This window comes from Meriones unguiculatus, chromosome 6 (genome assembly GCF_030254825.1).
Source record: "Meriones unguiculatus strain TT.TT164.6M chromosome 6, Bangor_MerUng_6.1, whole genome shotgun sequence".
Taxonomy (NCBI): Eukaryota; Metazoa; Chordata; class Mammalia; order Rodentia; family Muridae; genus Meriones; species Meriones unguiculatus.
The window spans coordinates 2,912,138-2,937,899 of NC_083354.1; the positions used below are offsets into that span (position 1 = coordinate 2,912,138).

Consider the following 25,762-nt stretch of genomic DNA (forward strand, 5'->3'; position numbering starts at 1 on the left):
CATAAACAGTGTGTATTGTTGGTGATGTATTGTGCTAGCAAACCCTTTAACTGTGGTTGTAATACGTTAGCTCCAAACCTCTAAGACTGGTTGTTTCATAATTGCCTTTAGAACTGATGCCAGTATTTAATCGAAGCCTGCAAGCCCAAGCACGGTACACATTTTACTGCCAGTCCTGCGGCGACGTCACGATAAAGGACAGGTAAGGAGTGCAACCTGGCACTGATCATACTGTGCCCGGTGATGGTTTCTGGGAATGATTTCCAAGGGAACAGTAGAGGGCCCTAAAATCAGAGCCAGCTTAGTGTTGCTTTGAACAAAGTGGACCCTGACTCTCACCATGACGGTGGAACTGAGCCGATTGGGAGTGTGGTCTTAAGGAAGAAGCTGGTCTTGGTGGAAGACCGCTGAGCCATCCCTCACGTGTCCCTGATGGTGCGGGAGGGTTTCCACCGTAGGTGAATTTTCAACTTGCAGAAGCTGTGCGGCTGGACTTTTCATCTGCGCTAGTTCAATCAAGGCCTTTCTAAAACCCATTTCCTTGTTCCCCTGCCTGTTAAGATGGAGCATGCAGAGCAGGAATTAACCTTTTCTCAGTGATTAGGTTAATCTTGTAACTTGCTCTGGTAACGCGCTGTAATTACCCTGTGGAGAAGGGAAAGGCTCCTTGCTATTTCCTTAGCGTTCTCAAGTTGGCTTCTTCTTTTGAATCTTTTCCTTTCCTCAAGTCAGCTTTCTGGTGTCTTGGACATAAATGCTCCCTCTGATTTATCAGCTTCTAGTGACTCATGTGGAAGATGGATGAAAACATTATTGTTGTTAGCAGTATTTAAAGGAAGAACTTAGGATTCTTTGCTGGATTTTCTAAGTTAGGTGCCTGGGACAGGCAAACGGGGCTTCCTCTCTGGAGCCTGCTCCTCTTTCAGTGTCCTTGGCCCTGGAATGCCGAACCTCTGCCTGGTAGATTTCTTCCTGCTCCTCATACATAGTCATCAGGCCTTGTGGCCGTTCATTGCCTTTAGAGCCGAAGTCATTTCCTCTGTCTACTGTCTTCTCACCTAAGGACAGGTTGTCAGCAGCCTGCTGCTTTCTCAAGCCTTCTACTTTCTCAGCTTTGCCCTGTGCAGATGCCCTGCGCCACCATTGGATAGTTGCTCCAAAGCACAGTTGTTCTTTCTGGATGGAGAGTGCTGGACCCCTTCGCGTACCACGTCAACTCCCTCCCATTTTAGCTCTTCCTTTAGCCTCCTCTCTCCTTCCCAGGCTCACAAGTTATCACAGGGGCCTGGTCGTGAGTGAGTGTGTGTTTCATAGCCCTGCCAGCTTTTCTGACTCCTATCCTTACAGGATATCCCTATCATGCTTGCTGCTCCCTTTCCTGAATGCTACTGCCTATCCCGAATGCAGCTCCACCCTTTGCCACTCCCTGTTAGCCCCCACTTGCTAACTCAGCTGATGTGGCATTCACTTCCTCCAGCCTTTTCTTCCTCTTGGGTTGCATTTGGTACTCTTCTGAGGTTCGTTTGCCTGTGGGCTTGAGGACAGGGATTGACAGCCACAGTGACTTCCATGTCCTTTATTCCTGTGCTCTTGGTTGTCCAAGAGCATAGAGCAGTAGGCAGTGATGGCAAGACCGAGTTTCCATCCACCTTTGACTAGCTCAGTGGTCTTGGCTAGGTTATTTCATCGTTCTCTTCCACAATGTCCTTATTGAGAAAGTGTAGCTAACAATAGGGCTTACCTCATAGTGGTGGTGAGAGGATCTGATGATTCAAGTGTTTCTAGCAGTGCCTGGTACAGGGTAAGCATTCGCCATGCCTTAGCAGCTATTGCAGTAATCATTATTCTTGCCAGCGTCCCCAGCATCAGGCACGGTGCCTAGAGAAAAAATGTGTTCTTAGTAAATTTTTGCTGGGTTGGATGGAGGAAAGCTTGGTGTGTTTGTTTTGGCTTCACACCAGCCTTTCTTGCTTGCCTCTCGACCTTGGCAGGGTTCCAAGGAGATGAGCCAGCACAGATGCACCCTCAAGGTTTGGGGAGGTCACACACAGAGCATCTTTTGAGGGATTGGCATAAGTAAGAAAAGAAGGGGTCTTAAATCTACAGAGAGGAGGCTGCTCTGGATCTGCAAGTGGCGGAGGACCCACTTCTAAAAGAGCTGAGATCTCGGTGTATTTTGGCCTCTTGTCTCCATCTGTTCCAGGCTTTAGTTTAGTTCTCAGATGAAGCTTCTGAAACATCTCATCCCATATCACATGCAGTGATCCGGAAGTTAGGGCAGAAACAGCATTCGTGGTTCTCATTGCAGAAGGGAACTGCTGTTTCATTATTGCCTGCTTTGTGTGCTCCGTTAGACGGGATGCTGCTGGGAGAGGGCCTGGCGAGATGCCCATCTGTCCTACCCAGGACTGGAGTCTTCTGTTTTGTGTCAGACCTGTCTGTGATTCTAAAACTGAGAACTGGAAGGGTGTGGGGCTGCTAGAGACGGCTTTCCTTCTTCCAGGAGCCTAGGCGGTTGGAGAATGAAACATGGGTGTGCACTTCCGCCCTCTCGCTGAGAGGGCGGAGGACCCCGTGCGTACCACCTCAGCTTCCTCTAGCAATGCCTCCTAAAGATTCGCATTTTCCAAACTTACCAAGCGAGCCAAACAGTGCAACATAGATAACCGCGTAAATGCTCAGTGAGCTTTTTAATTGGTTTTATTGATTCCTTCTCCCCTTTCCAGATTGTTTTTATTAGTCAACTAGGTTGTTTTCATTAGTAAACTGGCAAATCATCTAGTTTAAGTGTCTCTTTTGGGTCGAGCACTGCGGCTCACATAGTCTGTAGGAGTCAGAACGAGAAGGTGAACACTCCCCATTCACAGCACACCCGTGTAGCTAACCCGTGAGGATATCTTGAGCAGCACAGACATGAGCGGGCTCAAGGTTTGCATCTGTCTCCATCTTAGACAGCACACCCCCTGACTCTGGATTGGCTTCCTCAGTCTCTGCCTATGGATCTCACACTTGACTGTTGGAAAACAGCCCCCGGACTCAGTACTTCCACCTTGGTGACCCATTCTATGTTGTTGCTAACGTCCACTCTGGTGCTTCCTGAAAAGAAAACAGGCCAGAGGTGTTTCAAGCTAGCCTATGTGTGCTCTCATCAGCATCAATGAATTCAGGCAGCGTTCTTAGGATTGCTGAGTGCTTTCCTTTACGTTTTTATTTCATTATTTTTATAACGTGCACATGTGCGTCTATGTGTGGGTATATGCAGGTGTGAGGCAGTTGCCTCTAGAACCCAGAGGAGGCTGTTGGATCCGCTGGAGTTATAGGTGGTTTGTAAGGCATGGCTGCTGATGGCTGCACTCAGGCTCCTCTGTGAGAGTAGTACGCTCTTAACCTGGGATCCATCTTGGAAACGTAAGCCACCTTCTGGGACCAAGTTACTTTTGTTTTGGGGGTGTTTTTTTTCCCTTACCTGTAAGATGAAGGAGTTGGGTTAAGCCTGTGAGAGTTCATCAGCATGAAACTCTTCTGATCAGTGAAATTCGAGAGCTTGTGCTTTGGGCTTCTGTGGCTCTTGAGTATCTAGTTCAAGGCTAACTGGTGTTCTATTTTTTCCTTTTGGATGAGAAAGACTCTTGTCAAGGAAAGGACAGAAGTAATGTTTGGAGACCTTGAGTCAGAAAGACTTTAATGGCTTTTTATTCTTAGCACCAGAGCACCTAAGCTCTTAGGATAGCCTTTCTCTTAATTCAGGGCCGCATGTACTTAGCCAGCTTGTTTTGGCTGCCTAATAATTAAGACACCTTGTTTTGTTACAAGATAGTTCCTCAATTCTCTTAGTCCAAGTTTTCCTACAAAATTTTTCTGAATATGTGCAATTTTTGACTATGTTCTTGTTGAGGCCAAACAGCTCATCCTATCTGGCAACAATGGATACAGTTTCCTTTTATTGTAAATAGTCTAATAAACAGCCAGAGGTCATTGTGTTTAGATCTTGTTATGCCTTCTAGAAATAGATTCATGTCAGACTAGAATGACATCAGTGGGCCAAACAGATCTTCCACTCACACCTTGGTTTTCAGACTGTCTGTGGCATCGTCCTGAGGTCCATGGGCCAGACTCTGCTGTCTCCCACACTAGCAATGCTTGATGTCAGCCCCAAACTTATGGGGGACACCGAAACTCTGGGAGAACAGCAGGATGGGCTCTGTGGAAACAGGTGTCAGTGTCCAACTGCTTGCAGTGCCACTTGGCAGATCAGCTCTAATTGTAGCTGAAAATAGTTTTGTGAATGTAATCACTTGTTTATAACAGGAACAAGTATATTTTAAAAATACAGAATCATACCTTAGATACATCGTAGACTACATGCTTACTGTGTACAAAGCATGTCCCTGTCATCCTGTCCCTCATCCCCCAAACAAGACGTTTTGTAAGCTGGCCTAGTGCAACACTGCATAAAGTTAGGAATACGATTATGTATTATAGATTAATCATTGTATATACAGACAAATATTAGAATCCGAAGCTAGTTTTATAAAGCTGGAGGCCTGCCAGATGGATAATGTTACTTAAATTCTGGTAGCCGTATTTTGAGCTTTAAGTATTTGATATTTTTCTTGAAGTCTTTAATATTCAGTTGGGTATAATCCAGTCTGTAAAAAGCACTATGCTATTGCCATTATTACTGTCATTGGTGAGAAACTGACTTCAAAGCTAAGAGATGTTCTGTTTTATTACACACGTGTTTAAGTGTCAAAACTTCATCAATGGCTTCTGTTAAAGTTATGTTACATGTCATTATTTTCCAAAAGTTTTTGTTTCAGTTGCATCAAAAATCAGTAGCAAACTTTAATTTATTGCAAACATGTATTGCTTCTCACAGAATCTTAGGTCCAGAGGAAAACCTAAGTTACTGCTTCCCTTTCTTTCTTTGCAGCAGATTCTTAGCTGAGCTAACCTGAATTAAAAAATAATAATAAAAGTGTGTGTTTCATTTTGAACATTCTCTTGGAAAGTAGATGATAGCAAAATATACTTTTCAGTGTTTTCTTAGTAGGTATATTTTCAGTTAGAGCTGTGATTAAAAATACAGCTTTTGTTCTTTTTTTTTTAAAGTTTGCTCTTTTCTTTTTTTTCTTTTTTCTCTTTACATTTTTTTCTTTATTAATTATACTTTATTCCCTTTGTATCCCCCCTGTGGTTCCTTTCCTCCTCCAGTCCCAATCCTTTCCTTCCTCTACCCTCTGCATGCATGCCCCTCCCCAAGTCCACCAGCTTTTGTTCTTAAAGGTTTCATTCCTCCCGCCAAAACATCAGAAAATGTTCTTTCTGCTGTAAAAAGACTTTTATTTTTGCAGTGAGTTGTGACTTATGCAATTCTTCCTGATGCCTTCCATACCCAGTTAAAGGACACGTTACAGGCATTATACGCTGTGATGTGGGGTCACGTTAACTTTGAAATCCTCTATTTTGTGTTAATGTGCTTCAGCTCTCCCAGGTCTTTGTGCACTTTCATTTCTTTGATCATGCACGGTTCTTTGACATTCTGTCTTTTCTCATTGTATTGAGGTTCTGTACTGGCCCTGTAGGCATGGTGTCAGGAGACAGAGAATCTTAATGGAGGACTGCGTTTGCCTAACTCTTGTCCTCACTTCTCTCCTGAAATGCTGTGATACCCCCACCCATCTTCACCCTCTCTTATCCTCTCCATCCGTGCAACTCCCCACAGGAGACGTGGTCATTCGTCTGCTCAGCCTTTACTACTGCCCTATGTTGCCGGGGATATGAATGTATTCCAAAAGGGACCCAAGGAAAGACCCTTGCTTTGGTCTTGCAAATTAAGGGACTTGTGAAAATTATCTCAGAGTCTGAAGCCCCATTTTCCCCCTCTGTGACAGGAGCACTGTTGTTTTTATCTCACAAAGTGTCTCGGGCGTTAGATATGGTAAGGCATGTGCAATGCCACCAGGGCTCTTAGATAAGTGCTTTTTTACACACGCACAATCACAAGGTTACCATAAAACACATTTGTTGCTGTTCGGGTAGCATCAAGAGTTCCTCTCTGCATGGGCCCTGCTGCAATGATAGTTCATGTTCTCACTGGGGGACCCTTGTCTCCCTGTGTGACATACTTCCAGGTATAGAGCACAAGGTCCACACCAGACAGGCACAGTTGCTGCTTTGGCTGAGAAGCGCCTCCTGCCCTAAGCAGACAACGTATCATCACGATTCCTTGTGGCCTTTCGGGTTTTACCGAGGTGATAGTATTCAAGGAAGCTCAGAGCATAAATCTTTATCAGATGTGTGCAGCTGGTTCATAGATCTTTCTAGTGAGGTGCAATTTACCAATCATGGATCATTTTAACTGTATGCAATGTTGCCTAGCAATACATGCGATGCCTAGGATCTTACCTGGTTTCCAGGGTAACGAAACTAGGTGGTTATTCCAAAGGTCAGACACTCAGGCAGCTAGGGAAAAAAGGTTTGCTAATCTCACACCCCCAGTCAATGCAGTCAATCCAGCCAGGAGCCTCACATGTCAGACTTACCAAAATTTACTACCTTAAGAAATACTTAAGAAGTGTTTTAAACAGTAGGGATACAGTGCAAAAAGATAAAGAGAGGTAGTGTCTGACTTTGTTGTTTCTTTCCAATGTCCTAAATTCCTTTCCTTGCCCAAGGAACTCCCGTTTTGTTAGCCTGCAAAGGCCAGCTCAGATGTTGCTGTTCTCTGAAGTTGATAAACAGTATCTTCTCAGTAGTCTATCCACCTTGTATTCATGGGCTGCTCTGGAGTACCCTGAATCCCTTAAAAACACACAGATTTTGTGATCACGTGGGAATGAATGGCTGGGAAGGGGGCTGATACTTCCATCACCTTTCCATTGGGATCTGTACTGTCAGCCTTCACCAAGAGGTCAGAACCTCATTCCTCTCTTCTGAGCTCGTCTACGCATGCCTTTGCCTGCCGTGTATAGACTGTACTTCCTGCTGGAGTACCTTCAAAAGGAAGAGACTGTATATGTGTGCTTTGGTGTCATCTATCAGGCCAGCATATTGCCCAGCTCATAGCAAGTTTTCAGAGATGAATGTTGAGAGAGTTACCTGTCAGCACCCTCTTAGGCTCAGCAGTCAAAATGACGACAGTGGGGGCCCATTTGAGTCAGCATTCCAATTCCTAGCTTTGTCCTGCGAGTTATAAATTAAGTGGCTTCCCTCTGCCAATCTGTCATTGCCTTTTTATGATACTCGTAGATGATGAGGAGAATGTGAGAAAAATGTCTGACATGGTGGTAAGGGATCATTGAAAAAAATGAAAAATTGGGTTAATAGAAGTGACATAGTCATATCGTAAATATTTTGACTGATCTTCCAAATACACATTAATTTATTTGTACTTTACTAGTGAGAGAAACAGCAGATGTCACCTTAAGCAAAAGATCAAGGTCAACAACACCAGGGATAAGCCATGCTGGTCTAGAGTGCTGTGACATGGGTAATGAGAAGGACCCCTCTTCTCTAGAGTGCTTTTTCCAGCCTGTAACCCAGGCTAATCTAGACACAACATCAGAGACCGAGTAAGAGGTGTGAATACTGAGACATACACTTAGAAACTGCCAGAGACCAGGGGAGACCTGGATTACATGATAACTAAATACAGCATGTACCATGTGTTATTGTATCCTGGAACTAAAACAAAACAAAACAAAACAAAAAAACAAAATCAACCAACCAACCAACCAAACAAACCCCAAACCCAAAAGGACTTTGGTGGAAAAAACTGGTGAAATCCAGGTAAAGTTTATAGCGTTGACAAGTGGGTCACATACCCAGGATGTTGTTAGGAGAATGTGGGAGAAGCACATATGGGAACATAGATTGGATATGGTCTCTGCAACCTTTTTGTTCATCAAAAGTATTCAAAAATGAAAGGTTTATTCAAATAGAGAAGTGAAAGAAATCACAGAGGAAAGTATTAATTTATTTAATATTGACAAACTAAATTTGAAAAGAAAATAACTCTTAAAATATTTATAACAATTGATAGTAAAAGGGGTATATTCTTATTCTGGAGTATGTATTGATATTATCTTAAAAATAGTTATTGATCAATATCGCCAGAAGAATTGTAGTGATCAATAAATGTAAAAAATCGATCTTTATCTCACTAGTAATTTAAGAGTTGCTAATTAAAGGAGCATTAGATAGGCTTTTAGCTCGTTATTTGGGTGAAGATGGAAAAAAGACAGTGTTTAATTAACAAGAGGCTAACCCTATGTGAGGAGAAGCTTACTAAGTGAGTATTGGTGTTTCATAGACTCTTAATTGCAAGATGATTTCTCCCAAGGAATGATCAGATTTGTATACAGATCTTCCAACAGGAACATTCATCTCAGGGTTATTGATTAAAAAGAACTCAAAACAATATCTGACAGTGAGGGAATGAACTGGAGAGTTTTGACATCCCTAAAGCCTGCTGTAGAGTCACTGGGAATCAGGGTGAAGAAAATGAAAACAAGGTTCAGCCAGTGTCTCCCGTCAGTCTCTATGTGTGTCTTCTTGGGGCACGTGTCTCCCATGCACGCATGCGTGCAGTGTCTGTGTGTGTCTTCTCAGGGCACAGGCCTTCCATGTGTGTGCGTAGTGTCCGTGGGAGGATGGTAATGAAAGCTCTGCCATGGTAGAGTAACTGACTTGTGAGTAGTGAGCAAAGGGGACTTCTGCCTTCTGTATGCCTGTTTGCATTTTGTAAAACATTGTCTATACAGAGCATATATTATGTTCATAATTGGGGGAAATTGACGCGGCGAGCATGTGGCTAATGAGCTCCTTTCATCTTTCATGCTGCTTTAATTAAGAAAACATTGCATTTTGTACAGTGGAAAAAATACTGTTTTCCTCCTTCCACTAGGAAGCTCCTCAGGGTGCTCCCTCTGCCGAGTGAGAACTGGGCCGCTCTGGTTGGAGAATGGTGCTGTCATCCTGACCCCTTTGCTAATAAGCCTCTTCACCCTCGAGAAAATGACTGTTTTCTTGGGGACTCTTTCTTCTTGGTGAATTTGAGAAGCGATGTGGAACAGGTAAGAGTTGTAGAGAATTTCTTTCCAAATTACATGCAAACTTAGAGGTTTTGATTTAGATACCAATTTCTGCGCTTTTAATTCAGGGTTTGTTGAAGAGATTGTTCTAAAAGCCCAAATTTGTTATTTTTAACTGCTTCTATTCTCAAGCCCTTTTGATAGAGGAAGAGCCTTAAACTCAAGCAGCCAGTAGGGTCTGGAAGAACAAGAGACTTACGCATGCACGAACTTGGAAGTGCTGCTATTTCACACACACCGAATGCCCTGCTTTCAGGCAACACCCTATAACCTGTGCGTTTTAATCTCAACAGTCTTAGCAAAAGTGCAGGGGAGTTAGCCCAGGATATCCACTTGGACATAAGACCCAGGTGTCTTACTGTGCTTGCCCAAGGTCTAGGCTTCCACTGATGTTGGAAAAGCAGATGCCATCAGAAAAAAAGGAAAAGGAGCCAGCGAGTGGGTCTGAGTAGCAGGATGGTGTCACGTACTCTGCTTAGGTAGCTAGTTTTAAGGAGAAGGCAACTTCCTCTCACCCCTAAAACAAGTGGTTTACTCCTCCATAAGAAAAAATCAACAGGTGTTGTCATGGACCTTGTAAAAAGTCCTCCCCGACATGGCCAGGCAATAGAGATGTAGTTTAAAATATCGAGAAAATCACTGCTGTACAGCCTTTATTTCAGCAGTGCTCATGACCGGCGGGAAGAAAAGCATTGCATTTTAAGTTTTAGTTGGACCTCAGCTAATTTTTTGTAAAAGCTGAAGTGTGTAGTGGCTGGGCAGCTTGAGGACGCAAGTTAGTGTAAAGGACATTGTGAGGAAGATGAAGGGAGGTGACAGGTACCTAGGCTGCTGTCGCTTACGTGTTCTTAGGGCCTCATCTTGCCCTAGAAAGAAATCCTTTTGTCTGACTCACTGTGGAGTACTTACGCATTCTGTATTTTTAACAGACGAGTCCAAGAAGTTAGTATAGAGTAATGTCATAGTTAAAATTAAATTTGTATTTTCGTCTAAGTTTAGATACTTGGTGTCATATTTTTTTTCTTATTTTTATAATTAAACCTCCTAACTTACAAAGTATTTGAAGGTTTGAGTGGAAAAACAGTGGAGAAAGATTAAGTGAGAGAAACCATGTTTCCCCTCTTAGAGAAGCTGTGCCAAAACCTGTGCCGCTTTCACAGTTGTCACTGATACTAGACCCTTGTAAAGAAGTTCTTGTCCTAGTAAACGACAGTCCTGTGCTGTGTGTTAAGGGACGAGTGCTGTATTTAGACAGTATAGTTTTTGCTATTAGGGGACTGTGGGAAGTCTCTGTCGTGACAAGCTGCTGTTGACGAGATTGTTTTCAAGCTGGTCTAGATGGAAGTTGCACTTTAATTGCATATTGTAGCAGTTGAAAGAGTATGCCTGTGACCAAAATAGTAACATAAATTTGGAGCCACTGCTTAAACACTGCTCTTGAGGCTCCGGTGGGAACAAGGCTGCACTGTGCTATTGAAAACCTATTCCTCATATCACCCGGCCTAGCCATCTAGCTGGGTTTGAAAATGTCACATGGTGACATGGGATTCTAATGGTATCTCTTGGGAAACATATTTGTGTGTGTGTCTGTGAATATGAGACAATATCAAGGGTCCTTAGAAACTGAAACAGCACAAAAGAAAATAAGATCACGGACAGGACGCTAATCCAGCTCTCTGAGCAGCACTGCCATCGCTCAGATATATCGATTTAATTAGTCCCCAACAATGTCTCTCTTTGAGGTTTGCTCTGCACAGTTCCCACAGTGTTAGTCAGTTTCATTACACAACTTGTTTTATTAGTTTCTTGAAGCCTAGCTAGAGAAAAATGCCTTCCAAAGCGGAGCTTCTCCTTAAGCAGAATTAACATGCTAGAGTATTTTAATTAAAAAGACTGGAGTTTGGAAACAGCACGGCGAGCCTCGCATGCTTTCATTCCTCCGTGCCTTCCTGTATTTACAGCGTTGTGTGTCTGCCTCATTAATGCAGCAGCACGCGCTCTCTATTTTCAAAAGCGCTCTGCTGAGGACAGTATTGTGATTCACTTGCCATCTCTGGTACTATTTTCTGGGCATCCCAGAAAATTCAATATTTTACATCTTATAATAAGATAATAAAGATGGACCTCAATCTTCCGTAAAAGTCATAATGTGATTCCAAATTTAGGAAACATAAACTGAGCATGGTCCTAGCCACACTGGAGAGAGACCCAGATAGGAGGATGTCTTGAGTTCAAAAGTTCAAGACCAGCCTGAGGGACATAATATGACCTCATCTTGCAAAAAACAACAAAGATTTAGACAGTACAGTCAGACTTCAGTTTATTTTTTAAAAGACTCAGAATTGAATTTGGAGTAATTAGTGCTGGAAAGTATGCCCAAGACCAACTCTTTCTTTCTTTCTTTCTTTCTTTCTTTCTTTCTTTCTTTCTTTCTTTTTCTTTCTTTTTTTTGTGGGAGGACACTGAGTTAATAATTTATGGGTTTAAGAAACTTATTTCATGAAATCTGTAATATCTACATAATACACTGTTTATCTTAATTACCGTGCACATTTCATTGCCCCCTTTTGTCTCTATGTATTTTAGTGTATGTGTAGGCCTAAAAATAGGGATTAAAAAAAACCATAACTCCCATTATCATGCTTAATAAAATCAGGCTACATACAAGTTTGTTTTTGTTTGTTTGTTTGTTTGTTTGTTTGTTTTTGTTTTCTGAGACAGGGTTTCTCTGTAGCCTTGACTGTCCTGGTCTCGTTTTGTAGACCAGGCTAGCCTTGAACTCACAGAGATCCTCCTGCTTCTCAGAGTGCTGGTATTACAGGTATGAACCACTGTGCCCAGCATACTGGTTTTATTAATTGCCTTCAAAGTATTTTTAGTAGGTTCATTTGAATCAAAACCCACATATTTGTTTGGGATGATTTGCTTTTTATTGATAAATGCTGATTGCCCATTTTTTTTAAATGAGGTTACAATCTCATTAAAAAAAAAAATGAAACAAAATATACTTTTTGTATTTTATTGCAAGATAAAAATAGCAGCCAGAGAAAAGTCTCAGCTGTTTCGAGTGCTTTTTACAGATGACCCAAGTTTAAGTCCTAGCACCTAAGACAGGTAGCTTACAACTGTTTGTAACTCCTTCTCCAGGGAATTCATCTCCCTTTTCTGGCCTCCATGGGAACCTGGAAAAATGTGTCGAACACACACACACACACACACACACACACACACACACACACACATTTAAATAAACAAATAAATTTTTAGAATGTCAGCGGCATGATCTTAGAGAACAATTATAAAGCAACCGTGTAAGGGAGATAAGAAACACCCAACATCCACCCCACTTGCCGCCCTAAAACACACGCACCAAAAACTCCCATTTTCTGCTCTGAGTAAAATAAAATCCTTTCCAGCTTTAGTGTTCTAGTAAAACCCTTCATTTAAATTCAACGTATACAAAATGGCATCCTATTAAAAAAAAACAAAACAGCTTTAACACCAATTTGAAGCTAGATGGGTATTTTTCCTGTTAGCTTGAGGTCTTGGCCATTATGATTGAGTCCTCTGTCTTTGCAAGCTCTTTCCTTCCCAGGCATGAGCAGTTTGGCACTTCCCTTGCTTTGGAGGATGGGGGTGGGGTCCCTTGCTTCTTATGGGAATGACTTTACCCAGTTTCCCTCTGTGCTGTGCTGTGGCTTTAAGGTGGTTAACAGCTGGATGTGGCACCACCTGTGGGCCTTGCTTGGGAACTAGACCTGGGTAGTGCCAGAGCTGGGTTGAGCAGGCTTGAAGAGATCACGTATGCTAGTTTCCTCGGCTGAGACTTGTAGAAAAAGATCAGAGAAGCTGTGTAAGTCCTGAAGCTGCAGAAAAATATATAGGTTTTTGAGTTATTGAAGTATGAAGGCACTCATCTCAGGGGTCCCTGTGGAGAGCAGACACTAATAGTGAATTCAAAGCTGGGTGAAGGAGAGGGAGTCACGAAGACCCCAATAGGATCTGTACTGTTACATTTGACTAACGTCAACTGGTGTAAGATAGGTATTTTTTATTATTATCATTTTTCCTTCATTTTTATTTTATGTGTATGGGTGTTTTGCCTGCATGTATGTCTGTTCAGCCAGTGTGTGCAGGGCCTGGGAGAGGCCAGTGTAGGACACCAGATTTCCGGGGACTGGAGTTATTGATGTTTGTTCCCATCACGTGGGTGCTGAGGATTTGAACCCGGGTCCTTGGGTTCAAATAGAAACCAGTGCTCTGAATCACGGAGACATCTTTCCAGCCCCAAGACAAGTTGTATTTTTTAACTTCTTCATGTAACTTGCAGGACCTGCTTGGGCCCCAATCATGTATACTCCACAACCATTTGGTAAGAGATTGCTGCACATCCTACTTTATGACTTGGTGGGTCAGATAATACTCTGCTCGTGATGGGCAGCTCAGGTCACTTGGTAACTTATTGACACTTTGGCAAATCTTCTGTTTCCACTAAGGCCCAATAGCAGGCCAAGAGCTGTCTATCAAAGGGAGAATAGTTGTCTGTAGATGATGGGAGAAGCTTTCTTCAAAGGTCTCTTCTGTGGTTTACTTATAGGGGCCTGCCAATGGCCCCAAACAGCATCCATATCTGCCACTGGTAGAACAGCCGGCCCAGTGGCCTGGAGTTGTTGAAAATCCATCTCCTGTTTTATGACCCACTGAAAGCTAGCAGCATTTGAATGTTTTGGTAAATGGGCTGGCGCAACACACCCAAGTCAGGAATGTGCTGTCTTCAGACTCTAAATAAATAGGCCCCAGGAAGCATTGTGCTTCTCTCTTGGTAGTTAGTAGGAGGGTCCAGGGCCAATAACTCACCCTTTACCTTTGAAGGAATGTTTCCGTATATTTCTTACCACTGGACTTTCACTGAGGTAGAAGGCCACTGAATTTGTACCTACAGAGGCCGGAAGTGGGCTTTGGATTCCGTGGGATGGGATTTAAAGATGGTTGTACACTGCCATGTGGATGCTGGGAATCAAACTGAGGTCCTCTGGAAGAACAACCAGTACCACTGAGCCATCTTTCCAGCTCCTCCTCCTATTTCTAAATTAGATTTTATTTTATTTTAAGTCAAGGTCTCACTGTGTCTGTTATCCAAGGTAGCCTGTAGCTTGCTATGTAGCCCAGGCACACCATAAGCTTGCTATCCTCCTGCCTCAGCTTCATAAAGATTGGGGTTCTAGATACAGAGCATCATGCCCAGTGTCCTTTGCTCACTTTTTTTTATGGCATCTACTATGTTGTGATATGTATGTACATGAAGAGCATTGCCTGTTTTATCGAGGAATTACTGTGGGTCTTGAAAAGTACATTCTTTAAGAATTAGATGAAGGCCAGCATTTAAGCGATCTCCTACTGAATCTGGAGTTTTGAAGTCAGAGAGTGCTTCAGGAATTTGCTTCACTTACTCAGCTCTCCAGTTACAGTGCATATCTTAAATGGAAAAAAAAAACACAGAATTACATGAACAAGTTAGGTATTTTTAACGTCTTAATCATGGCTGGCTGGGATTTGTAGGCTGCTTTTACAGAAATGACACCGGGCTCAGCGTCAGTGTGTAAGCCACCTAATCCTGTGCATTCTGCACGCTCCATGTTAGAGTAAGCCGTGGACCCTTGCCTTTGTCACCCACCGTCTGCCTGCTCATTAGAAGCGTGAAGTGCTTCTTGCTCACATTGTTTGGCAATGTTTGGATCCTCAAGAAGGGGCGAGGGCTGTAAAAGTCAATCTGTGTATTGTTCTGTCTTTGGGCAGGAGAAAAATGATCTCTGCGCAGGTGAATTATGCACACAAGCTAAACGTATCCCTAGTATTTACTCGGGGGCAGCCTAGAATGTAAAGTTCAGGGTATACCCCGGGGACTATGTTAAAATTGTATATTCCTTTTAAGAAAAGTTGAATGACATTTAAATGACATTTTTCTCTTCTACAGGAACCAAAAGCAAATACCAAAGTCATTTGTAAGCGTTGCAAGGTAATATTGGGAGAGACCATATCATCAGGTAGGAATTTCCTAACACAAGGCCGAAATGACTGCTCTCTAAATAAAAAGCCAAGCAGATTTTAGAGTCAGCAGCATGTAGGAAAGATGGATGATTAACTTATTTGATATAACAGATGGTTTAAAGAACGGAAACCACCTAATGCTTCATCCAGTATGCCGACAAGTTTATACATTCTGACCTTTACAAGTGCTGTTAGACTTGAGAAGCTGTGGGCTGTCTTCAGGGTTTCATGTCCTTTTTGTAGGGTATAGAGTTTATACTTAGGTCCAACTTAAGGAAGTTTGGAGCCTTTTTTCCTTCTTCTTTTTCTGAAACAGGGTTTCTCTGTGTAGCCATAGTTGTCCTGGAACTCAGTCTGTAGATCAGACTGGCCTCGAACTCACAGAGATCCGCCTGCCTCTGCCTCCTGGGTGCTGGAATTAAAGCCTGCACCACCACTGCCTGGCTAGAGCTGTTTTCTTGACACAGTTATCCAGTCAAAATAGTTAGTGTCCAGAGATGGAGGAGTTCTTTTATTGACTGCTGTCTGTCTCAGGGCCCTATTTTGGCCGTCTGGGTTTTATTTTTTTGTCCCTTATTCTTTACATATTTTTATTTTTCATAAAGGCTTCTGAATTTTATTTTATGTGCATGGGTGTTTTGCCTACATGCATGCATATGCACCACATGAATGCCTAGTATCTACAGGAGTCAAAGGATTCCTTGGAACTGGAATTAGGGGTGGTTGTAAGCCATGATGTTGGCGCTGGGAATTGATCCTGGGAATTGATCTTGACCACTGAGCCATCTTTCTAGCCTTTCTCTTAGGTTTTGTTTGTTTGTTTGTTTGTTTGTTTTGTTACTTAAAAATACTATTTGTGTGTCCATATGCACAAGGGCATGTGGGGGCCAGAGGACAGCATTATGGAGTTGGATCTCTCATTCCACCTTAATAAAATTTAAGCCGGTTGCTGAGCTTGCATGGCAATGCCCTTACTGAGCCATGGCTTTGTGTCTTAGTTGTTATTTATTTTTTCTGTTGTATTATGCTTTCTGTAAACTCTCTTTTATACTACTTTAAAATAGAACAATGAAAACTTTGGTAATTAAACTGGTGTTTAAAGTTACAGTTTAAAATGTCTAGAGACAAACAACATGCTGTGTTTTCATGGGTGCGGAATGAACACTTTTAATATGATTAATCGGAAGGTTTGATTTAAGTTAAGCTATATACTTAAGGGAAGGCACATGGTGGTTTTTGCTGTTTATTTGAATCATTGTAATCTTACCAGTAATTTCTTTTTCTGAGTGAGCAGAGAAAGAAGGATGCACTGTAAAGATACTAGAGAGGGTATCTTTGCCACCTCCTTCCCTGAGCATGAAAATGGCCGCTTTATGTAATATTTAAAAAAAAAATAAGGCTTTCAAAGAGATATTTTCTTGATGACGTGTGAGAGCTACACTTATCTAGGGACAAATATTTAGAATGTAACTGGGCTTAATATGTGGTAGTTAGAAGTTCTCCTCTAATACTCATGGCTTCATTTGTCCTGGGCAATTGTCCTGGTTTCCAGTACCTGACAATGATTTTCCTCTTGTTGAGTGGGTCTAAAGTCCAATGAGAAAGCTGTTGGTTCCTGCCATGGTATGTGCGCCACTACTGCACCTTAGGGTTACTGTGCCATGCCAATCGTGGTTCGTAGGAGTCAGAGCCGGGTGGGACCACTGGTTGTTTTCCTCCTTCGGAGACTTGCATGTCACAGAAGGCATCTTGTGTAGAACACATTCCTGCCTCTCAATATTTGAGCGGATCCTTTTCCCAAATAGTTGTGGGGAGTTAACATAAGCTTGTACAGTTGATACTCTTCAGGAAGTTGGGATGAACACTGTAAAACTGAATAGAAGGCTGGCGAGAGGGTTCAGTGGGCAACCCAAGCCTGATAGCCTAGGTTCATTCTCCTGAATGCACATGATGGTAGAAGGGAATGAAAAACCCATGTATTGTTCTCTCATCTTCATATACACATGCTGTTCATGCATGCACACGAGTCATACACACACACACACACACACAAATAAATGTAGAACTTATTTTTAAGGAACTGAGCAGAGTTAGCAGACATACAGTTGACCTGTTTCACAGTGTAAGTTTAAGCCAATTATTTGACTACTATATGGGTAAACCAAGATTAAAACAAAAGACTATAGATAATGCAGTATATTGCAGGGAAATTATTAATCTTCAAAGCAGAAAGGAGTGATTTATATTCAAGAAAAATAATGACTTACAGATGCTGAATAAGTGTAAAGATTAGGAAGCTAATCTGTTGAAATAACTATAATAAATAATAGAGAATTAAAAGAAAAATCTTTGAATAATTGCAAATATCAAATTCCACAGGTAAATTTAGAATTGAAAATTATAGTATCTTAAAAGAAAAAATACTAGATGATCCAAGCCACAGATTTGAGAAGATAGAGGATTAAAAAAAAAGTATTAAATTTTTAGAATGATAAAAATAGCCAATCCAAATGACACAGAGGAGAAATAACTGAAACAGATCAACAGAAACTCAGACTTATGGGACAGTGTCAAGTGTTTAGCACACATATAAGTGGAGTCTTAGAATGTGTGGAGAAAAAGATGTCATAAAACAAATTTGAAAGTGCAGATTGAAATCTGGGAGAAATTCTGGAGAAAGACAATAATTTTTATGAGAAGAATTTCAGTTCGCCCCAAATGGTATAAGGCTGCTGAAAGGCAGTGAGACAGAATGGATCAAAGAGCAGAGGAAAAAATCAAACACACAGGGACTTCATGACACAACCAAGGAGAACGTCTCAGAAAAATGGTGACCTCCAAGTGACATCAAAGTAAGACATACCAAGTGCTGTCGGGAAAACTCATCACCCAAGAGTACCTTCATGGAAAGGTATTCTTCAAAATTAAAGAGAAAGTAGAAATATTTCTAGATAAACATGTAGAAATAAAGTATTAAAAATAGACTTGTTCTACAGAAAATCCCAACAGGCTGAGTTTTTCAGGCTGACAAGCAAGATGCTAGGACAGTGTCTAGACTAACACACAAGAAGAAATAAAGGGTATGGACACATATGAGGAAATTACCCCTAAAGCAAAGTTAGCAAAAAAATTGCAGGCACACCTCCCTGGAAGGTGTCAGTTCTCTGTAACAGTTGCCCTGATTGCTTTGGAAATTACAGACAGAAATGAACGACTTCTGAGAACAGAGAACAGCGTCTCCGCAAAAAGCTGAGATTCTAAAGGCTCTCCTCCTTCCAGCAAGGTGATGGGAAGCAGAGGTGAAATGGTTAGTAGGCGTGGTCCTGGCCACTGTGGGAACTTATTTGACTTAGTTGTCCCCTTGGGACTAGAAATGCCACTAGATGCTGTCAAAGTCAGACATCTCTCACCTTTGGAAGCGAACTTTTCATTCTAAAGCAAATTCTTACAGGTAAAATTCCAAGTACAATTTTTGTTGTACAACCAAACCTAATTAGTTAACCTAATATGTTAACTAGGTTGCCTCTATCTCTCATCATGGCTTTTCACAGCTGTAACCAAAATACCTGAGAAAGAACGTAAAGAAACAGAATTTATTTTACCTCCTGGCTTCAGACATGTTGTCTGAACCTCGTATATGACCTGTAAAATATGCTTGGTGTATTTAGCAGTGTAAAAGACAGCTGTGAGGGTGGCTGGATGCAAAGTCCTTGTCACTGTAGAGAGACAGGAATTTATCACAGTGGGTTTGTGTGGTAGAGGCTGCTCTGCTCATAGACAATACTGGGACCTGGAGTTAAGATACATGCCCTCACACATCCCTCGGGACCACTCTATGAACCTATTTCCTCTAGGGTCCACCTCCTAAACTCTATAACTTCTCAACATAGTGCCATCAGCTGGGCCTTCAACATGAACCTGCGGGGACATTTCTTATTCATCACAACTTTAATAGGAACTATCCCAACGAGCGAGCAGTGGAAACAGACCTCATTGTAATTGTAATCTCCTAAATAAACTGTAAGGCATCCTTGGTGTATTTAACGATGTAAAAGATAGATCTGAAGGTGGCTGGACACAAAATGAATGCAACAGTCAGTGTGTTTGGAAAAGCTCCGTTGTAGAATCTTTAAGGCTGCACTGCTTTATAATTGAAACTAGTAGTTCAGGAGTTGCTGATAGAGGAATAGATACAAGTCTAATCAAGAATTATAAACAGAAGAAAGATGAGAAAAATCTTTCACTCTGAATACTGAAGCAAAAGGTAATATGTGGAGTATAGACGAAGATGTAGAATGAGGCAGTCCACTGTGTGTTTAATTATACTTCTTTGTGAAAGAGAGGAAAAGGAGGCAGCACGGGCCGTGTTTGAACAAAGAGTTGCTGAGAATTCTAAGAAATGTTGAAGAACAATCTACAGATTCAAGAGGCACAATGAATTTCAATTCGGTGAGGCCCAAGTAAGATAAATAAAAAGAAATCTGTATCTTCGTGCATCAAAGTAATGCAGCAGAGTGAAAAAGCAAAGGAAAAAAAATCTTAAAAGCAGGTAAGGAAAAAAAAAATGACAGATCACCTTCAAAGAAGCAGCAGTAATGGAAATTTGAAGAGAGGGAATGGCATTGTCAGTGTGCACAAAGAAATAACTGTTAACCCCAGGACTTTATAGCAACTGAAAGCCCCCTCAACAAAGAAGCAAACAGAGCAAGGTGATAGGCTGCTAGCTGTTGCCTATTAAGAGAAATTCCACCTTTACCCAGATAGAAAAACGTGACCTGAGAAAGCTTGAGAAAGATTGATAGAGCGGGTGGTTGGATGGGAATGACAGCACCTGAGTACCCTCTGCATGAAACTGGCTTAGTGGCTCTGGAATTAATGATTGTCAACAGCTAAGACCCATCACTATGTGACACTAAATGATCCAATTCTATATGTGACAATAAGACTTCAAAATGGTAAGGTGAAATTGACAGAAGTGAAAGAAAACATCTGTTCATGCTTCTGGGTACCTAATGACATATAATAAGCCTTGCACATTTTTATTGATTATATTTTTAACCTTTTCTTTGTTTTATATCAAACAATTGAAATGTTGAGAAAATTCAACTTTCTGGTAGTATTATAAGTGGACAGCATTATTTTTAAGAAAACACTAATTTTAAATGACTTCTGATTTTAATTTGACCTCCTTAAAATTTAAAATACAATCAAAATTCTATTGCCCAAATAACAATTTTCTTTAGCTTTCAGAGATTTTAATTTATTTTTAGTATGTTTAGTATTATCATCTTTGTAGTTTGGTAATATTTTTGCAAATTTTCTCTAAGATAAGGTGGTTACTACTTGGTTACGATGCTAAACTATACATATAATTTTAAAAATTTTAGCAGGAGACCATTCAGCAATCTATAATTTCCAATTATGAGAGCAATATGTGAATAAACCTGTCCATTTCTAATAAGCATATACCATGATATATTTAAAATCTAAATATATTTTGTTTAATGCTAAAATCTTTTTGTTCTGCATTTCCTTTGTTACTGATGAGAATAAATCTTTAAATGGATTTTTTGCTTGTTTTTTCTTTTTTAAAATTTTATTTATTATTTATTACAATTTATTCACTTTGTAACCCGGCTGTAGCCTGTTCCCTCATCCCTTCCCATTTCCACCCTCCTTCTCTCTTCTCCTCCCATGCCCCTCCCCTGGTCCACTGATAGGGGAGGATCTCCTTCCTTTCTATCTGACCCTAGCCTATCAGGTCTCATCAGGACTGGCTGCATTGTCTTCCTCTGTGGCCTGGCAAGGCTGCATCCCCCAGGGGAAAGTGATCAAAGAGCCAGTCCCTGTTCCCCTTAACTAGGGAACCTACTTGGAGACTGAGTTGCCTATGGGCTATATCTGAGCAGGGGTAGTGGTCCTCTCCATGCATGGTCTTTGGTTGGAGCCATCGGTCTCTGCTGGGACCCCTGGGCCCAGGGTTTTTGGCTCTGTTGGTCTCCTTGTGGAGCTCCTGTCCCCTCCAGGTCTTTCTATCACTCCCTTCTTCCATACAATTCCCTGCACTCTGCCCAAAGTTTGTAAGTGGATATTAGACACATAATGTAAGTAAACATACTGCAGTCTGTACTCCTAAAGAAATTAAACAAGAAGGAGGACCCTAGGGAAGATGGTCAATCTTCATTCAGAAGGCCAAATGGGATAGACATCGAAAGCTGGAGAAGACAGGGAGCAAACAGCAAAGAGTACTACTGAAAAACACTACTGATCAGGGTATCGAAGCAGATGCTGAGACTCGTAGCCAAACTTTAAATGGATTTTTAAACAGTTCAAGATGGTTGTATTTATATTAATGTTTATCAAACATCTAGTCTGCTGTTTAATATTTTATAATCAGCAAAATAAAGTTAGATTTGATGAGGGCTGTGAATGAAGGCAGTCAATAAGGTTCCAGGTAGAAAATGATGTCGCCGTGATAGGTCTGTACTTTGGGTGCCCTAATTAAAAAGCCTCCCTTAGTGACTAATATGTAGTTAGTGCATAGAAGTGAGGAGCCAAGGTCTTGCTTTTGGGTTAAGACCTTGAGATCCTGACTTCCCATGTGTAAAGTCTTCTCGTTGGTATAGATTCTGAACAAAGTCCCAGTGACCTGAAGCTTTTTCTTACAAAGATGAAGTGTCTTTTCTTTAAACCAGTACATTTGGAAAATGTTTACTGAAATCCAGTTTTATCAGTATGTAGAACAATCAACAAAACAGCTTGGAAGTTCATAATTTAGAGCCAGCATGTCAGTGCATCAGTGTATCATTGTATTGGGAAGATTTTAACATTTTGCTGTTGTTGTTGACAGAAACAACTAAATTTTACATGACAGAGATAATTATCCAGCCATCCGAGGGGAGTTTTCCTAACATACCAAGGTACGAATATAAAATTACCTTATTGTATAATTTAAAATGTGCTAAAGGACAGGCACAATGGTTTGAACATCATAACTGTTTGGAAAAGGACTTTTCTTTTTAAAGGCTCTGTGAGTTGCTATCAGATGAACCAAACCACACACATGCACAATTTGAAGACCTATTTCTTGCTTATATGATGCTATGGACAAACGTGTTGATATAAATATACTTGCAACAGGGTTTCTTTTCCTGATCCTATGTTCCAAATATCTACGATCATCTAACCTAGCCAGCCTTAGGCTTTTGAATATTAGTCCTGGCTTTAATGTTTAAAAATGGAAATGGAGATTAGTTTCATGGGATGCCTACTTGTTAAAAATGGTACTTAGCCTTTAGGTATATCAGTGTTTTTTCTCTTACTCTATTTGTTCGCAAACAAAAGTTACCTATAGTATGTTGTGCTGGTTGGTTTTTGCCAGCTTGACACAAACTGGAGTCACATGGGCATCTGTCTCTGTCAGATTAGCTTGTGGGCATGTCGGTGGAACATTTTCTTGACTGATGATTGGTGTGGGATGGTCCAGCTCACAGTAGGCAGTGCCATGCCAGAGGAGGTGGTCATAGTTGGAATAAGGAAGCAGGCTGAGCAGGCCATGGGGAACAAGCCAGTAAGCAGCATTTCTCCATGGCCTGTACCTGACATGAGTTTCTGCCGTGGCTTCCCTTGATGGGTGTGCTGATTAGTTTTGTCAGTTTGACCCAAGCTATAGACATCAGAAATGACTAAGAAAATGCCTTTATAAGACTGAGCTGTAACACAGTCCATGGGGCATTTTCTTAATTAGCGACTGATGGAGGAGGGCCTAACCTCTTGTGGGTGATGCCACCCCTGAGCTGGTTGTCCTGGGGTCTATAAGAAATTAGGCTGAGCAAGCCAGAAAACAGCATCCCTTCCTGGCCTTTGCATCAGCTCCTGCCTCCAGGATTTGAGGCCTGTTTGAGTTCCTATCCTGACTTACTTGAAGGCGAACAGTGATGTGGAAATGTTCACCAAATAAACCCTCTCCTCCCTAAGTTTCTTTGGTCAGGAGGTTTTATCATGACTAACTTGGATAATGATGGACTATAAAGTGGAAGCTAAGTAAGCCCTTTCCTCACCTAAGTTGTTTTCTGTCCTGGTATTTATCACATCAAATCAGAAAGCAAATCAGTGTATGTGTGCTAATTATTGATATTTAAAAGTTATGACATCCTTAATATATATCCTTCTGCATGTGCTTTGATGCCATACCTTAGAAGTGTCACTTAAGGCAATTTAAATGAAAAAGATTGTCTTGATACTATTTTTGGTAGGAAATTTCTCACCTTCTGAGGTATTTGATATACCTAAGTATGAATGTGCTATGGCATGAATGAATGTTGAGTTGTCAGTGGTTTTTAATTGAGCAGAGAGGGTGTGTATGAGTGACTTGTCAGTGCTATGACCAAATACCAAATACAAGCAACTTAGGAACAGGTTGTTTGGGCTCACGATTCAGGAGGATGTAGCTTGTGGCAGAGCAGTCACGGTGGTGGGACATGGAGGCAGCTGGTGACACTGCACACAGGAAGCAGAGGGTGATACATGCTGGTGCTCAGCTTGCTTTCTCCACATACCTCAGTCCAGGACCTTCGCACATGGTCCCGTGTCATCCAAAGAGAAGGTGGGTCTTTTCTGTTTTCACTATTCTAACAGAGATAATCCCTCACGGATATGGCTGGAGGTTTGTCTCCCAGGTGATTCTCCTTCCGGTCAACTTGTTGGTCTATACTAATTATCGCAAGCTCATTAATGATAGCAGCCAGGATGGATTTTAAGGGGACTGGAACAAATACAGTTTAGTATTCCAAAGCGCACATTAGGAAAGACTCTAGAGGAATGGATGGTCGGAAAAGCCTGGCACGTGATATACGCGCCTTAAAGGTGCCTGTGAGTCTGGCCTTGTCTTGAATCGTGAGAGGCACATGGTGACGATGGCTTTCTGTTTCACCAGGTCCCAGTTTGTTCAGAGTGTTTTTGCCCAGTGTCTGGTGGAACTCTCCTCCACGAGAAGTACTTTCAGGTTCACAGTTCAAGGTCAGGATGGCAAAGTGTATATCTTGGTAAGGACATTTTTTTTTCCATCTACTTTTTTATAGCTTTGTAATCCAAAGGCTTCAGAAGTTTTTTAAATTTAATTTTAATTTCCATCATTCTATTTTCTTATCTCTCCAATCTAGAAACTAGAAGATGACCATAAATGAACCTTTTTTTTAAGATTTATTTTATTAAGATTTATTTATTTTTATTTTAAGATTTATCTGCATGTGCACCTGGATGCCAGAAGAGGGCATCAGATGACTGTGTAGGTGGTTGTGAGCTACCATGTGGTTGCTGGGAATTGAACTCAGAACCTCTGGAAGTGGAGGCAGTACTCTTAACTGCTGAGCCATCTCTCCAGCCCCCATAAATTGAACTTTTAATATCAGTGAATCCATAAATCAAGCTTACTTCATTTAGTACCACCTGACTGGGTACCCCTTTCATTTTAGGTTCTGGGGGTGCAGACAGAAAGAAAACCCTGTTTTTGTTCTTTAAAAGCTCATGTCTAAAATGATGCCTTTTGTTCTTGCTAATGACTCTTCTGAACAATGTCCCATCACACTGTGTCATTCTCTTCTCTTTGGATTTGTTGGTCTTGGCTTTAAGCCTCTGACAGCTTGATATTTAAGGAACAGCAGCAAGTTTGGAGAAGAGGCCGTCATTGGTGGATCTAAACCCACCCCCACGTGTTGCAGAGGCCAGGATCCTCCCACCAATGTTTAGAGTGATGCTCTGCACAAATAAATTTTGTCTATGTGTTTGGAAACCTCAAACAGCCTGGACCATACTCCCCTCTGCATCTCTTTTCTTCAACTTGTTAATCCATACGGAGTGCTTCTTATCCGAAAAGCACTTTGCTAGGTGCTCAAGGTTGAAGCAGAATGTCTTCAGGAAACTCACAGAGTAATATAAAATGGACAGCATCACCATACTTTGAAATTGGTGTTTGTTTTCTTTGTGTGTCCATGTTTCGAGGCCATGGGCCCATGAACAGACCTTCATCAACTGTTCTCCACATTTTTTTTTTTTTTTTTTGAGATGATCTCTCACCAAGCCTGAAGCTCAGCCAATTCAACTGAAGTGCCAGTGAGCCCTAGGGCTCACTGTCTACCCACTGCTATTATAGCTCTATACTGCCAGCCCCAGATTTTTACATGGGCTCTGGAGATTGACCCTGGCTCTTATTCTCGAATGTCACTTGAACCATGTTCCTTGCCCTAGTTTTCTTGTGTCAAAAGATTTTTTTTTTTTTCTGATTGAAAATCATCTTTTTACATTGAAATTTTACTTTTTTAAAAACCAGAAAATTTGAACACAGGGCTCTTCCCAGAGACTCATACTCCAACCAAGTACCATGCATGGAGATAACCTAGAACCCCTGCACAGATATAGTCCATGGCAGTTCAATGTCCAAGTGGGTTACATAGTAATGGGAAGAGGGACTGCCTCTGACATAATCTGATAGGCCTGTTCTTTGATCACCTTCCCATGAGGGGAGAGCAGCCTTACCAGGCCACAGAAGATGACAATGCAGCCACTCCTGATGAGATCTGATAGACTAAGATCAGAAGGAAGGGGAGGAGGACCTCCCCTAT

General features: G+C 41.5%; 1 protein-coding gene across 5 annotated transcripts in view; it reads left to right on the plus strand.

Moving 5' to 3' along the window:
• The window catches only part of Ube3d (ubiquitin protein ligase E3D), a 136,699-nt gene that overhangs the window by 7,613 nt on the left and 103,324 nt on the right, over positions 1-25,762 (plus strand). For all 5 annotated transcript variants that reach the window (XM_060384669.1, XM_021639676.2, XM_060384668.1 and 2 more), the window contains 5 exons: positions 112-202; positions 8,909-9,077; positions 15,070-15,139; positions 21,994-22,063; positions 24,079-24,187. In XM_060384669.1, coding sequence (XP_060240652.1) covers positions 112-202; positions 8,909-9,077; positions 15,070-15,139; positions 21,994-22,063; positions 24,079-24,187 — 509 coding nt within the window. The remainder of the gene's footprint in view (positions 1-111; positions 203-8,908; positions 9,078-15,069; positions 15,140-21,993; positions 22,064-24,078; positions 24,188-25,762) is intronic.